Source organism: Ceratina calcarata, unplaced genomic scaffold (genome assembly GCF_001652005.2).
Source record: "Ceratina calcarata isolate Rehan_Ccalc_2016 unplaced genomic scaffold, ASM165200v1 scaffold171, whole genome shotgun sequence".
NCBI lineage: Eukaryota > Metazoa > Arthropoda > Insecta > Hymenoptera > Apidae > Ceratina > Ceratina calcarata.
In genome coordinates this window covers 176,480-189,810 of record NW_017138459.1, presented here as the reverse complement: position 1 = coordinate 189,810, position 13,331 = coordinate 176,480, and the positions used below count along the sequence as shown (strand labels likewise).

General features: G+C 32.4%; 3 protein-coding genes across 10 annotated transcripts in view; all 3 read left to right on the top strand.

Moving 5' to 3' along the window:
- The window catches only part of LOC108632758 (protein zer-1 homolog), a 6,816-nt gene extending 3,198 nt beyond the window's left edge, over positions 1-3,618 (top strand). The window contains exons 2-9 of one of the 2 annotated variants that reach the window (XM_018037526.2): positions 63-332; positions 410-713; positions 1,119-1,324; positions 1,414-1,585; positions 1,671-1,994; positions 2,078-2,224; positions 2,306-2,570; positions 2,780-3,618. In XM_018037526.2, the coding sequence (XP_017893015.1) occupies positions 63-332; positions 410-713; positions 1,119-1,324; positions 1,414-1,585; positions 1,671-1,994; positions 2,078-2,224; positions 2,306-2,570; positions 2,780-2,988 (1,897 nt within the window). In that variant the 3' untranslated portion in view covers positions 2,989-3,618. Of the gene's footprint in view, positions 1-62; positions 333-409; positions 714-1,118; positions 1,325-1,413; positions 1,586-1,670; positions 1,995-2,074; positions 2,225-2,305; positions 2,571-2,779 lie in introns of both variants that reach the window. The other variant, XM_018037525.2, reaches the window with a different exon arrangement.
- Positions 3,619-4,102: 484 nt separating this feature from the next.
- On the top strand, positions 4,103-11,213 carry LOC108632776 (zinc finger CCCH domain-containing protein 13). Of its 6 annotated transcripts, none has more exons than XM_018037557.2 (12): positions 4,103-4,256; positions 4,693-4,767; positions 5,025-5,236; positions 5,377-5,444; positions 5,531-5,608; positions 7,289-7,752; positions 8,422-8,578; positions 8,680-8,850; positions 8,931-9,428; positions 9,495-9,630; positions 9,726-9,945; positions 10,063-11,213. In XM_018037557.2, exons 2-12 carry the CDS (start codon positions 4,742-4,744, stop codon positions 10,604-10,606), a joined length of 2,574 nt encoding a protein of 857 aa, XP_017893046.1. In that variant the 5' UTR covers positions 4,103-4,256; positions 4,693-4,741; the 3' UTR covers positions 10,607-11,213. The 6 variants fall into 6 exon arrangements, with proteins under 6 accessions (XP_017893046.1, XP_017893045.1, XP_017893044.1 ...); XM_018037556.2 differs by having other exon boundaries at positions 4,104-4,256; positions 8,425-8,578; positions 9,723-9,945; XM_018037555.2 differs by having other exon boundaries at positions 4,104-4,256; positions 9,723-9,945.
- Positions 11,214-11,297: 84 nt separating this feature from the next.
- On the top strand, positions 11,298-13,325 carry LOC108632751 (uncharacterized). Of its 2 annotated transcripts, none has more exons than XM_026810707.1 (4): positions 11,298-11,876; positions 11,966-12,408; positions 12,523-12,714; positions 13,029-13,325. In XM_026810707.1, exons 1-4 carry the CDS (start codon positions 11,632-11,634, stop codon positions 13,274-13,276), a joined length of 1,128 nt encoding a protein of 375 aa, XP_026666508.1. In that variant the 5' UTR covers positions 11,298-11,631; the 3' UTR covers positions 13,277-13,325. The 2 variants fall into 2 exon arrangements, with proteins under 2 accessions (XP_026666508.1, XP_017892996.1); XM_018037507.2 differs by having other exon boundaries at positions 11,632-11,876; positions 11,966-12,441.
- Positions 13,326-13,331: the final 6 nt, after the last annotated feature.

Below are 13,331 nucleotides of genomic sequence, written 5' to 3'. Positions count from 1 at the left end.
TTGAAGTTCATATATAAAATACTGTATTTATTATATTAATATGTATGTTTTCTTTGGTTATTAGAATATTATGAAAGAGGATATGTATTTAAAGTACCAAATCTAAGGATTTTAACTTTGGAATATGCTAGAATTTGTGCTTCAAAATATAAGATCCTGTTGAATGGATTAACAAATTTAACACACTTGGATTTGTCCTATAGCTTTGATGTGGGCACTTTTGATTTCTACACTGAAGTGCCCAATTTAATATCTTTAGTTTTATATAATGTTAAGATTACATCTCAAGCCGAAGCTTTTGTTAACAATATTTGTAATTTAAAAAAGTTGAGGTAAGTAATTGTTTATACATACATTTTTATAATGAATGATGTATTACATAAAGTTTTTGATTTACTTCTGTTGTTAGGCATTTGGATATTTCTCAAATTCATCTACAAGATGGGATTTTTACAAACCCTACCAAACTCTTGTCTGAGATCATAAATGGTTTACCCCAACTGACCTCTTTGGATATTAGTGGCACAAATTTAGCAGGAACGAAAGTAGATGATTGTGGAAACCAACTATCTGAAAGTTCTGAAAGATATAATAATACTGTTTGTGATATACCAGGTCTTGCTTCAAGAATAAATAGACCTTTAGAATTTTTAGGACTCTATGGGGTATTTACTGATACACCTTGCACTCAAAACAATATTCCAGCAAAATTGGTAAAAATACAGCAATATATTATATGTAGAAATAGCACTATGTGTAGTTTTGATATATGGGTATCCCACACAACTAGAACAGATTGTACCTCGTAAATGGTAGCAAATAAAAGAAACTTTTATAGATCAAAGATAAACGGTATTAATGTAAATTAGATTTTTGTTTAGAAAAATAGGAACACGAAGCGATAGGATACGTTACAGCTTCTAGTACCACTTTAATTAAAAAAAGGCGGCTGTTTCATGTTTCTGATACACTGATGTAAAAAAGGGCATAAAGTTATTTACATATTGTACACCGTCCGATACTATTTAACTTTGTTCTATAACAGCTTCTATTTTCTCCGTTTAGGAGATACAACCTGTTTCAGTTGCGTGGGACACTTTGTATATTTTAAATGATAGATTGCAGGAACTGCGAATGAAGATCAAATACTGGTTGCTGTTCACGTTTATATGAATAGCAAAGAAGATTTAATGTCAAACGTAATAAGTGATTTATATCACATGTACAGATATGAAAATTGTCACAGAATGGATCAGGCACTGTGTGCAGTATTAGAAGCTATGGAGAAATATCCTACTCAAGAGGACATACAAATACCTGGGAGGTAAACAATAAATGATACCAATAATTAATTTAATATATTTAAAACATATATTTCAAGATATTTTATTTTAATGCACATTGTTCATACAGCGCAGCACTATTTTATATTGTAAAAATGAAAAAAAACGACAAATTAGATACAAAATTGAAAAAAAGAATTGTTGGCACTCTTCTGACTGGAATGTCCATCCACAGAGATCAACAATGTATGATGCGCAATGGTTGTTTAACGCTATATCAATTTCGATTACCACAGGATGTGGTATGCATTATCATTGTTCTTTAAAATAACATTTTTATAGTTTTTAATGTAAAGATTGTTTCAAACATTACGTATGTTTTCCTAGCGATCACACTATGAATTATTGGTGAAGCTGCTTTTGTATTTAGTTGAACGAACGGCACATGAAAGTTATGTACAACGTATTGGAATATTCCTTTTGAATACCTTGGCATGTAAAGTAACAGGCAGAGAAAAACGTCTATTGGGCAACTTAGGTTGCATCAAAATACTACTCGAATTGATACGCTACAGGGTTGAATCTGAAATCTACGACTACGTTATGGAAATAGCATGGTCAACTTTGTGGAATGTAACTGACGAAACTCCGATAAATTGTCAACGTTTTTTTGATGAAAATGGCATGCTATTATTTTATAGATGTGTCGTGGTACATATTATCAACTTCATTTATCTTAGCAAAAACAGAAGTTGCCGTATTCAATATTTTTCAATAAATGATTTTTGCAGCAGTATTCTCAGAAAGAAGAGCTACTTAAAAATATGTTAGGACTACTTGGTAACCTAGCTGAAGTACGAGGTCTTAGGGTTCACCTAATGCATCCACCTTATATGAGTGTTTTCACGTGTTTGATGCGTACTGTCGGATTAAGCATTGAGGTATAGTGAATATATTTTTGTATTAATAAGTTTAGTAACTCTATTTTCAAAATAATATTTAATTTTTTTCACTGTTATTAGATACCATATAATGCTGTTGGTATTTTGGCTCACATAGCATCTGATGGTGTTGAGGCATGGAAAAGTTTAATCGGAATAGAGAAATTTAATCGGGACGATGTCCTTGAACTTATGGCTGAGGCCATTGAACGATGGGATATATCTTCAGAACGTAATATTAATTATCGCTCATTTGAACCTTTGTTACGTCTAGTGGATGTATATCATACGCCACAATGTCAGCATTGGGCAGTTTGGGCTCTTGCTAATCTTACAACTGTTTATCGTAAGTGGTTATTGTGAAACTTAATGTCATTTTAATTACAATAGATTTCCTATATGCATTGACACGTATTACTATACAATTGTATATATATTTTTATTGACCGAATATTTTTCTTTAATACAAACAAAAAGACTGCTAATTAAAGAGAATTTACTGCCTGATAATTTCTTGAACAAATTCGACTAAAATTTTAATTACTTCTTTTACAGCCGACAAATATTGCATGTTACTTATACGAGAAGGAGGCTATGAGAAATTAGAAACATTAATTTCCCATCCAAGACCGTACGAGCGTATAAAAGAACTTGCCCGTATTGTAATCGAAAATTGTGATAATTACACCGGTAAAAATTTTGTAAAATCGTTCATAAATGAAGATTCTATATACAGTTCAGATGGTTCGGACGTTGAAAATTAAATTTCAATTATTATGTCATGCGTGCAAACGTATTAAAGATGTTAACTGAAAGATATTAATTAGTTGATACAAAATATTTTTGATGTTTATGACCAATCTTTATAAATTATATTTGAGTTCAATACCTTTTTCTTTTATGTACATAGCTACGCTGTATCATAATAAGAACAGGCTAGAATTAGACTGAAATTATACTTACCCATCTATGCATTAATTAAGGTTTGACACTTTAAGCTTGCATTAAGTTTCTTACATAGGCGTGTGAATTCTTTGTAGATATTTGTATCATAAATAACTTTTTTCAGTTGCCATTAATTTTTATTTGATGAACAAGTTTCAAAATGGAGGAATAGATTATATATTAATGTCCGTATAAAACGAAAATGATGTAACATAAATTAGATTTCAAATTTTTACATCTCCATCATTAAAATTGATGTTGCTTAGAATAATGCCAACACGTAAAATTAAGTCGTAAAACGATCTTCATAACGTAAAATAAATTTGTAAGTCTCAAGCATTACTTAAACACAATATTGGCAACAGAGCTGCGTGAATTTATAATTGTTATATATCGTAACCGTTATGTAATATTAATAATATACGTGTGCAATAAATTGCAGGACTTAATGATCTCTCTACTTCATGGATAACATAAAGTCATATAAAGCTAATTAAAAGTTTTTATTTTTTATCCCTTCTTAACATTTATCTTTTATGTACTTATGATGCACTTCATTATAATTTTAATTTTTTCTCATTTATGTAAGCATTATAAACATACAAAATATGAATATATGTCGTTTACCAGATATGAGTATATGTTGTTTATTTATTTAGTCAATAATGTTAAATAAAGAAGAAATAATTAAAAAGCGGCTTGTTATTGCTTCCCATGAAAGGATTGTTATTTACGTAGAAAAAATAATATATGATAATGCGTTAACTGTTCGTTAAAGTATTGTTAAAAATTATAAATTTGATATTTTGTAGGTATATATAATTGTAAGATAAATAATCCATACAATTTTATTAAACGATGTAAACATGAGTCAAGATTATGTTAACTTCCGGTTCTATTCCTTCATTCCTTACGATCGTTAGAATTTGGAAGAAGAGTGACGCCACAGCCCAGAGTGAAGACGACATTTTATCTGATTCGCGCGTCCACGGCATGCCTGGGCAACTGTGTGCCAAATACTTAGATTTGATCGTAAATATTTTGCTTGTTAACATCTTGTAAAGAAACGTTCACGTGTTTCAACAAGGTAAGCTTTGTCTTCGTTACTAGAATCACGTTTTTGTTTATAAAACTTTGATTCTGAAATTTTCACAAAGTGTGGCCATTAACTTACAGAATACAAAAAGAAACTATTGATTTTTATGCCTAAAATATTCTTAGTTTTCGTTGAATAAGTAGTAAACATCTTCTTGAAATATTCTTACTGTCCTAAAATTATAATATTTGTTAAATGCGAATACGTATATCTATGTGTACTTTGCACACAAGGTTCATCCATCTAGCATTAGCAATTCCTTCAAATAATCAGTTATTCTGTACATTATGTTGAACATCATTGCATGAATCTTATTTCACAAATTATATTCAACAATATGTCTTGATAAAACATTTAAAATTAAGTTTTAGGAGTTATATGTATGTAAATATATTTCTATACATAAACCTTCCTGTTTTGTCTATAGACCTTTGACACCAAATCTGACATCTATAACCCATTTATAAGTCATAATTATGAGTTACAGCTACAATAAATGCAGGTTCGTATATCCATTATGTACATTACATAAACCTAACTATTGTCCAGTCAAATTTTACAATTATACTTTCTCTATAAATCTTTTCCTATTGGTTACAAGTATTGGTTTTTAAAATATGGTTGCTTGTATCTCATGTATTATGGATTGATACTATTGCTTGCATAGAATTAACTATACCAATATTTTACATTCCTGAAATAGTTTTATTGAAAAAATATATTGCTCAATAGAGAATACAGTTCTTACATTGATATTAGCTTTCGATTTAGTTCCAATATGAGTTCACGTGGCCGTGGATTTAGTTCTCGTGGAGGCAGTTCCTACAGAGGAAGAGGTGGTAGTAGTGGAAATGAATGGAACAGTTCTGCAGGAGGGAACATGTCTAGTAGAGGAGGTTATTCATCATCTAGAGGAAGCAGATTTAAATATCCAACTACCAGCTATGACTCTCGTTCAAAATATGATACTGGTTAGTTCTAGACCATTTATTTATGTTGTATAATATATAATTCTTATTAATGTAAAGGTGATAAAAAGATTTTATGATAACGTTTAGTTTATGAAAGTTATATAATAAATCATACATTACAATATTGATACTTCCAATAGGAGGATCTGAAAGATATCCTAGTAGAGGAGGAAGAGGCGAACATAATAATAGTTACAAAAGACCAAGAGTGAGTTCATGTTTATTTATATGAAAATTATAAGTTGATTATATACAGAAAGATTGTATCATTATTTGGTTATTTATTATGTTTAGGATTCTTATCCACCGAGAGATGATCATCGATCATCAAGTGATTCTGCTCGAAAAAGAATGAGGAGTGATTCCTATCAGGTATGTGTACTTCATAAATACGTAGTTATATTTTGTAAGATGCTTCAAGTGTAAGCATTAGTCTATTTTGTTTCAATCTCCTACCGTGCTCCGTGGTCAAGAACAATTTTTTTCATTTTATGTGAAAGCCCTGCTTCACAAAGTTTTTCAATTTTTTAATTATGCAGCATGAATAAACGATGGTCCTGAGAGATGTCGGTTGCAAAGCTATAACGTAAAATTTGAAATTTTTTACTCCATATAGAAAGATATCTCCAGGACGTTCGTCTAAACATTTACATTAAACAAACAAATAAATAAATATAAAAAAGAAAGCTGTAGGCAAGGCATTCATAAGTGGTCATACTTTCCTTTCAAGCGACGAGCCAACGGCTACTTGAACACCCATTCTTTTTGCGTTGGGACACTACTGGTGGAACACTGCGAAAACATCACACAATTAAAAGATGAAACACACCTAGATGGTACTTAATTATTGTTTGCACATAGTTGCATTAAAATATTGAGAACAAGTTGAAAAATATCGCATCGAACAGATGAATAGATATATAGAAACGAATCTTAACAATGCTGAAATTACATCAGTATCGAATTCTGTATGTAGAACAATATCAGCAACTGACCCAGTTTCCTGCATAATGCAGATCAATTATTGAAATGTTGAAAGCATCCCTGCATTGCCGCACCGTAAAAATTGTTAACAAATATGCTCTGTACAAATACTGCTCTATACGATTTTCTAAATTACATCAGTTAAGACCTGTTCATTGGGATAAGAAGTAAATTATCAATAACGTCCAAGTAATCATAGACCTTTCCAATGTAAAGGACACGCATTTTATATGTGTTACGTTCTATTGAAAATGACTGAGAAGCATGAACTTGTTTTACAAAAATCTGAATAAAGTATCTACAGATCGAAACTAGAATGTGTGCTGAGATACATTAAAAAAAGCAATGAAAGTACACAACATGCATTTTTCAAATAAATTTTATCGTTACAGAAAGTGTACGAGAGCGTGACATTAGAACTACAATTTTATTAGTTTTATTTGATTTCTTGGTCAATCTGTCTGTGCATGAAGCATTGAGCATTATACGAAACAGTGTTTCACAAATGAGACTGTATAAAAACACACCGGTCTTTATGCCATTAAAATTGGAAAGGTCTATCGGCAATTAATCCAGAATCGTGCAAAGTTCAATTCATTTGATATCTCCAAGCAAACCGACGCTGATCAGAGCTACTATTATGCCTATGAAATGAAAATGATACGAACGCTATTATAGTTTCTGAAAGCTAAAGATTGTTTCTAATATAAAAAGCGGTATGCAAAGTTACTCATATTTAAGATACGAAAGAAAATGTAACTTAGGTGATTTTCAAGCTTAGACGAGGTAAATGTATATTATGGTGATCCAACGGGAATGGGTGTAGTGACCGTAACAGTACAAGATTGGATGATTTTGTACTAAACGATATTGGCACTATAAATGAGGGAGTGCAAAAGAATAATCGATTTGGAATGGAATTAGAGAAATAAAAATGTGTGGAATTATGGATATATATGATAGGAGGGAACAAAGGGGAAGGATGTATATAGAGTAAAAGAGAGAAGGGCAGGAAAGAATGAAAGATAGATACAATGGGAAGGAGCACAATTGAATTTGATTTGGCAGGGCGGAGGTAGCGGTAGCGGCTCTCAGAGGTATTCTTCGTCGTATGGTGGTTCGTCTGCATCAGCTCCTTATGACGATAATAAGGGATCGTCATCCTCGGCCGTGTACGATGACAAGAGACAGAGCGAACGTGCTTCTTCGTATCATCGCTCAGAGGATCGTCACTCGGCATCACGGAGCTATGCACCTCCACCACCCCCTCGAATTAGTGAAATGGCACCTCCTGCTCAAAGATATACCTCGAGCCGAGGGCGGATATCGCATCAAAGCTCAAATTACAGAGGTCGCATTTCTACTCGCGGCAGCAGCAGAGGGGGTGGATTCCATCGCATAAGCTCTCGATCGGACGTCATCATGGCTCGCAAACGTACTCTACACTCGCTCGACTATCGACGCAAGCTGCTAGGATCGCGATCGCGAGACTACATCCAGCGTGTGCGCATGACAACCAAATTGCGCAGGAGGTAATTAATTAATAAATCACTTACCTACCGCAATACCGTCCTAGTAGCCTGCTTGCTTATTGGTCAGTAAACGAACTGACTATATCTGACTATAATGACCTGAGAGTCAAGATGATGATAGATATATAAATGGTAACAGAAAACAAAAAATATATAAAAAAAGTAAAATAAAATGACACAAATGATCGCACGAAACCAATATTCCACTGCCGAGAGGCAAATACTTTTCGCAGGGTTCTAAATAAAATAAATATATAAAGGAGGGAATTGATTCTGATATACATAAATACAATACGTATATCATCAAAATACAATGTAATTACTTTTGATATGAGAACTACTATAATACTTGTACTTTACGAGATCATTATTTATCGTTCTTACCGTTAGAACCAGTATGAGAACGTTGTTTCTTACACGCATTTTAAAACGCGAAAATGCGGAAACCTAAGAGCACAATGCAGAGCAAAAAGGCTGAATAGTTAAGACCTTTATTGCAATACGAAATGCATTCATTAAGGGGGATAAAAGACAAAAAAAATACAAATATACTATCGCGATATTTGCTGTATATCAACTATAAAAGAAAACAAAATTTTGAAAGACAAAGGAACCAGAACAAGACGAAGGGAAATAATGTAAGTCAAAACAAAATTGCTGTGTCGTTAGTAGCGGTACTACTAGGCTATCCGGAAGTAAAAAGGAGACAGGATCAGGAACCAGCATGAAGGACAAGGATAGAGAGATGACCAAAGCTATTAACGCTGAATTTTCCGATGATGAAGAAGATGATGATAACAAAAGTAATTGGGATGATGATGAAAAGGTAACTTCATATGGCTGATAACGTTCACTCCTATTTTTTGTATGCGTATCACGTGCAGTTAATGGCAATGCTTGCTGTAATATTTACCGACATTAATTCAGCCGCATGAACGCGATGATGAAGAGGAAGAAGACGAAAAAGAAGAAGAAGAGAAAAAGAAAAAAGATGAAAAACGAAAGAAGGACAAACAAGATCGAGAAAGACAAAATACTGAAGACGAAGAAGAAAAGGAAGATGAAGTGAAAGAGGATGATGATGATCATAAACATGAGGTAAGGTTCATCAATTTAAGTGAAATGCATTTCGATTCTTATCTACTTTATATGGATATTCGTGATACTTGCATTTTTAGGATGACGAGGATGATGGAGATGACGATGAAGATAGAGATGAGAACGATAAAACAGACCACGGTAGAACTACTGGTTCGGAAGAGCTACCCAGTAGAAGAGACGGCAGAAAATTTATTAAACTGACTTGCCCACATTGTGCACATCGTAGTGTAACGTTCAAAGAGTACTCGTTACATCTATATTCAGGTCGTCACAGTGCAGCGATGAGACGAATCGCCTCACGGCACAAGGCAACTTTGACTCGTATGCGCGTATTACAACGACAAGAACAAAGACGTGTCGAAGCTCGTGATGCTGCCCGTGGTACTTTACCCTCGCGTACCATGTTCTGTCCAATTTGTAAACTCAATTACCGTTCTCTTAAAGCAGTACATCAGCTATCAGATTCCCATCGTCAAATGAAACGATTCCTCACACCATTTTGTCGTACTTGTCGTATTCAATTCCGTTCGCCGATGCTCTTTGAAACTCACATGTGCTCTTTGGATCACATTAAGGTACTATCACGATGTTAAATTGTATATATATTTTAAATATATGTTTACACTTGTACATATTTTCAGAGGAAAAGTGCATTAAAAGAGAGATTGAACGCTGGTAATGGTGAAGCAGAGGCAGATTCGAGTGGTCCCGAAGAGGACGACAAGGAAGTTAATCTCGATAATTTCATGACTTTAGACTCTGTAGGTGATGTTGATGGTAGGATTATCAAGTATATTTTTTTCCTTGTCTTTTTAAGTAAATTTTATTTCGCTGTAAGAATTACTGTATGAACATAACTCATGTGACAGAAGATGAAGAGTCTCCTGAGAAAAAGAAGGAAAAACCGGAGAGTGAAGGTACAAACGAAGCAGAGAAGAAGCCTAAAAGCAAACAAATGATTAAAGTTGGAGCAGAATACATAAAACGCGTCGAAGTCCAGTTCTGTGAATTATGTAAGGTATACCTACCACGTAGTGAAAATAGTGAAAGGGCAATAGCTCTTCATTGCTCAACAAGAAGTCATCTTAAACGGTATGGATTTAAAACATTATTAATTTTTTTTCTATCTTGCATACCGGTGTTAGTCAACATGCATTTTTCAAAAATTTTCTAATAACCAGAATAAATCTATTAACATCTTACATGCAGATATGTACGTGATAACGATGACAAAGCATTGCGAAGGCAAGCAGAACGAATACATCTCCAATCGTCATCGACAAATAATACTACTACGCTAAACGTTATGAATAATACGGAAAGTACTAAATCTCCGACTAACTTAGAACCACCTTCTGCGAGTAATACGTTACCAGCAGCTACAACTGATGGCATTAATACTAATGAATCTGGTAAAGTGAACGAGCAAAAAGGGGCGGTTGAGCCTGAGAAAATTATAAAGGATAGTAAAAATGCACAACCAGAAGAAGATGATGATGACGATTTCGTGGGCGATGGTGGTGATAAGTTGTGGGACGATGTTGATAAAGACCTGGGCGAAATTTTAAGGGAAGCAGAAGCAGCAGCTAAATCTAGCGATGATGAAGATTCTCGTTATGATCGTTTCCGTAATTCTGATAAGAAACAACAACACTCTGGCAAGGATAAAGAAAGTGAAACGAATGAGACAGACGAGAAAGAAAACACGATAAAGCCAGAAACAAAAATAAAAACCGAAAAGATAGATATGTAAAGTCCAAGAATTATTAGTATGTTTCAATCATATCCCAACGCGATTTTACTATCTCTTTATAAAAACATTTGTAACACAAATAATAGAGCGTGTAATACTGGATTTCATATATACGAAGACATTGTAATATTTTGCAACATATAATTACTTTGAATCGAGTTACAAACAGTTAATGTATAATATATTTTGTTCTCGGTGACTTTGTTGTAAAAATATTTGTAAAGATGTGTAAATCTAAACAATGCTAATTTGGAAGTTATAACTATACACTTACATAAATAAATTAAGTAATTCCTTTGCTTAATTTTGTAATTGCTAAAAATGTACACTTGGTATCAGCTATGCAGCGTTCAATTCCTTTGTAATTCAAGTGTGTACTGTGTACGTACATTTAAGTAACAATTATTAATGAAAATTGTAAAAGAATTTAATGCATGAATAATATGCATATTAAGTATAGTTGTGTAAAAGTAGCGGTTATTTGTGCGTCACAAATTTGTTGAGAAACAACAAAAAAATATCTATTTCTAATCATTAATGTAAATGAGCGCATAATAAGTCGATTGAACTTGTCATTTATAGGTAATAATAAATATTATTATATACATCTTATCGTGTTATTTACCGCATTTACCTTTCCCAATAAATATGTATACACCAATATTTTTATCACTATCGTGATTTTGATTAATTTTCACAAGATGGCATAATATGTCCGAAAGTCCGAAGTTCGAACGGTTCAAACTGCATGCTGTATAATTACATAATCATAAAATGTTCATATTCAGAATAAACTCGTGGATAGAAGCTTAGATGTTGGAATACACTTTTTCTATCACTACGATTAAGAACATTTAGATTTAGAAAAGTATAGCGCAATATTTAGAAAACTGAAAATTTCCGATCTTTTATTTCATAGAGATTTCTTACAGTTAATGAATTTACTTACACACATTTCTTGTTTTGTACCTTAACCTGTATTCCCAATTAAACAAATTATAATTATTATTATTGTAATTAATCAAATGGCAGGTATAACATCAATGTTGTCAATAGGACAACGGCATGACATTTGTTCTGAAGATGTTGTTAATAGTAGTGTAAATGTAGCTAATTCTGATAATAGTAACAATTCAAAATCTTTAGAAGATTTACAATGCTTTGTATGTGATGCACAAATCCAAGGGCGTCATTATGCGTTGGCTACATGTAGAACACAGGCATCAAGAATTAGAGTAATAGAAAAACTTGGAGAACTAGTTGGTGAGAGGTAATATCTTGTCTTAGTAATTATATGAAATAAAGAGTTATGTATCCTTGTAAATATAATATTATAATAATTCTTCTTGCATAACATAGATACATGGTGGTAATATCAGAAGACGATGTAATTTGTAGAAGTTGTGCTAATCTTATTAACACACTTGATAGACTTGATGTTGAAATGTGTAATGTCCGTGATAATGTTTTACGGTTCTTGGAACAGAAATATTCTTTAAAAGAGGGAGAACTTCTTGGTAATAATAAGAAACAAAGACGTTCTCAACCACCTCAAATTACAAAGTATAACAATCGACATGGAAGTAACTATGAAACTAGAAGAGGAGACATTGTTTTATCTTCCAATGTTATTGATAAACCAAAGCATAAAAAGAATAATATATGGTTGCAATGTGACAAATGTCAATATACTACACTTCACAATTCCTTTATGGTTCATCACATAAAAGATCACATCAAACAAAAAATATTTTGTGAGAGTCAACAGGAACCTCATGATTGCAATATGAAAAAACACATGGGTAATCAAACTGGAATTCAAGATAAACAAGCAGGTTTTATCAATTCCTTCTTTTTGATATAATAAATATGTGTTCTATTTGCTCAATAAATCTTAAGTTATAAATGCCTTTTAGAATCGTCCTTAAAAGAAATCGATGAAACTATGTTAAATATTCCGATGTTGGAAAAAAATATTCACCAAAATGTTCCAGTTATGACTATAGAAACATGTCCGCCATCGCAAATATCGAATCGTAATGAAAATATACCTATAATAAGATTGTCAAATTCACAGAGTTTATCAATGCAAAATATTATAGCACCTGGTAAGGTTTTAAAACTTATATTTAAAGGCTCTAATCAGAGAAATGAACAAATGAAAAAATAATTTATTTTAAAATTCATAATACTCATTCTTAATACTTTACCCGAAATAGTAATATTTACTTCCTTAAATGTCAAATGTAATAAGTATAGAAGTACTTTCAGAGAAATGTAAACTCTGTATTTTCCGTGATATAAAGGAATTGAATGTAGAATTAAAAACAACAGTTTTTGTAAAATGGTTCTTTGTTCATTTTTCTGGTACAACGATCTTAATTAGAGAATATGCTACCATAAATATGTCTTTAAATTATAGACAATACTTCCGCAACTGGTCCATCGATATATGTGCGTGTCTTACAACCAGTTGAAATCAATGAAACTCCGACACATTCTGCGATGATGATGTCTACTTCCGATACCGATTTAGCTATGAAACTTAAGGATAATTCAGAAAAACAAATTTTGACTTTGACAGAAGATGGAAATTTAGAAATAGCGGACATAGCTTATTGGGACGATATACAAACGTCAGAATCACAATCCAACATGATATTTCAATAATTTGAATAATATTGTCACAGTTTTAGTTTACTTATTTTTAGAAGCACGAATAACA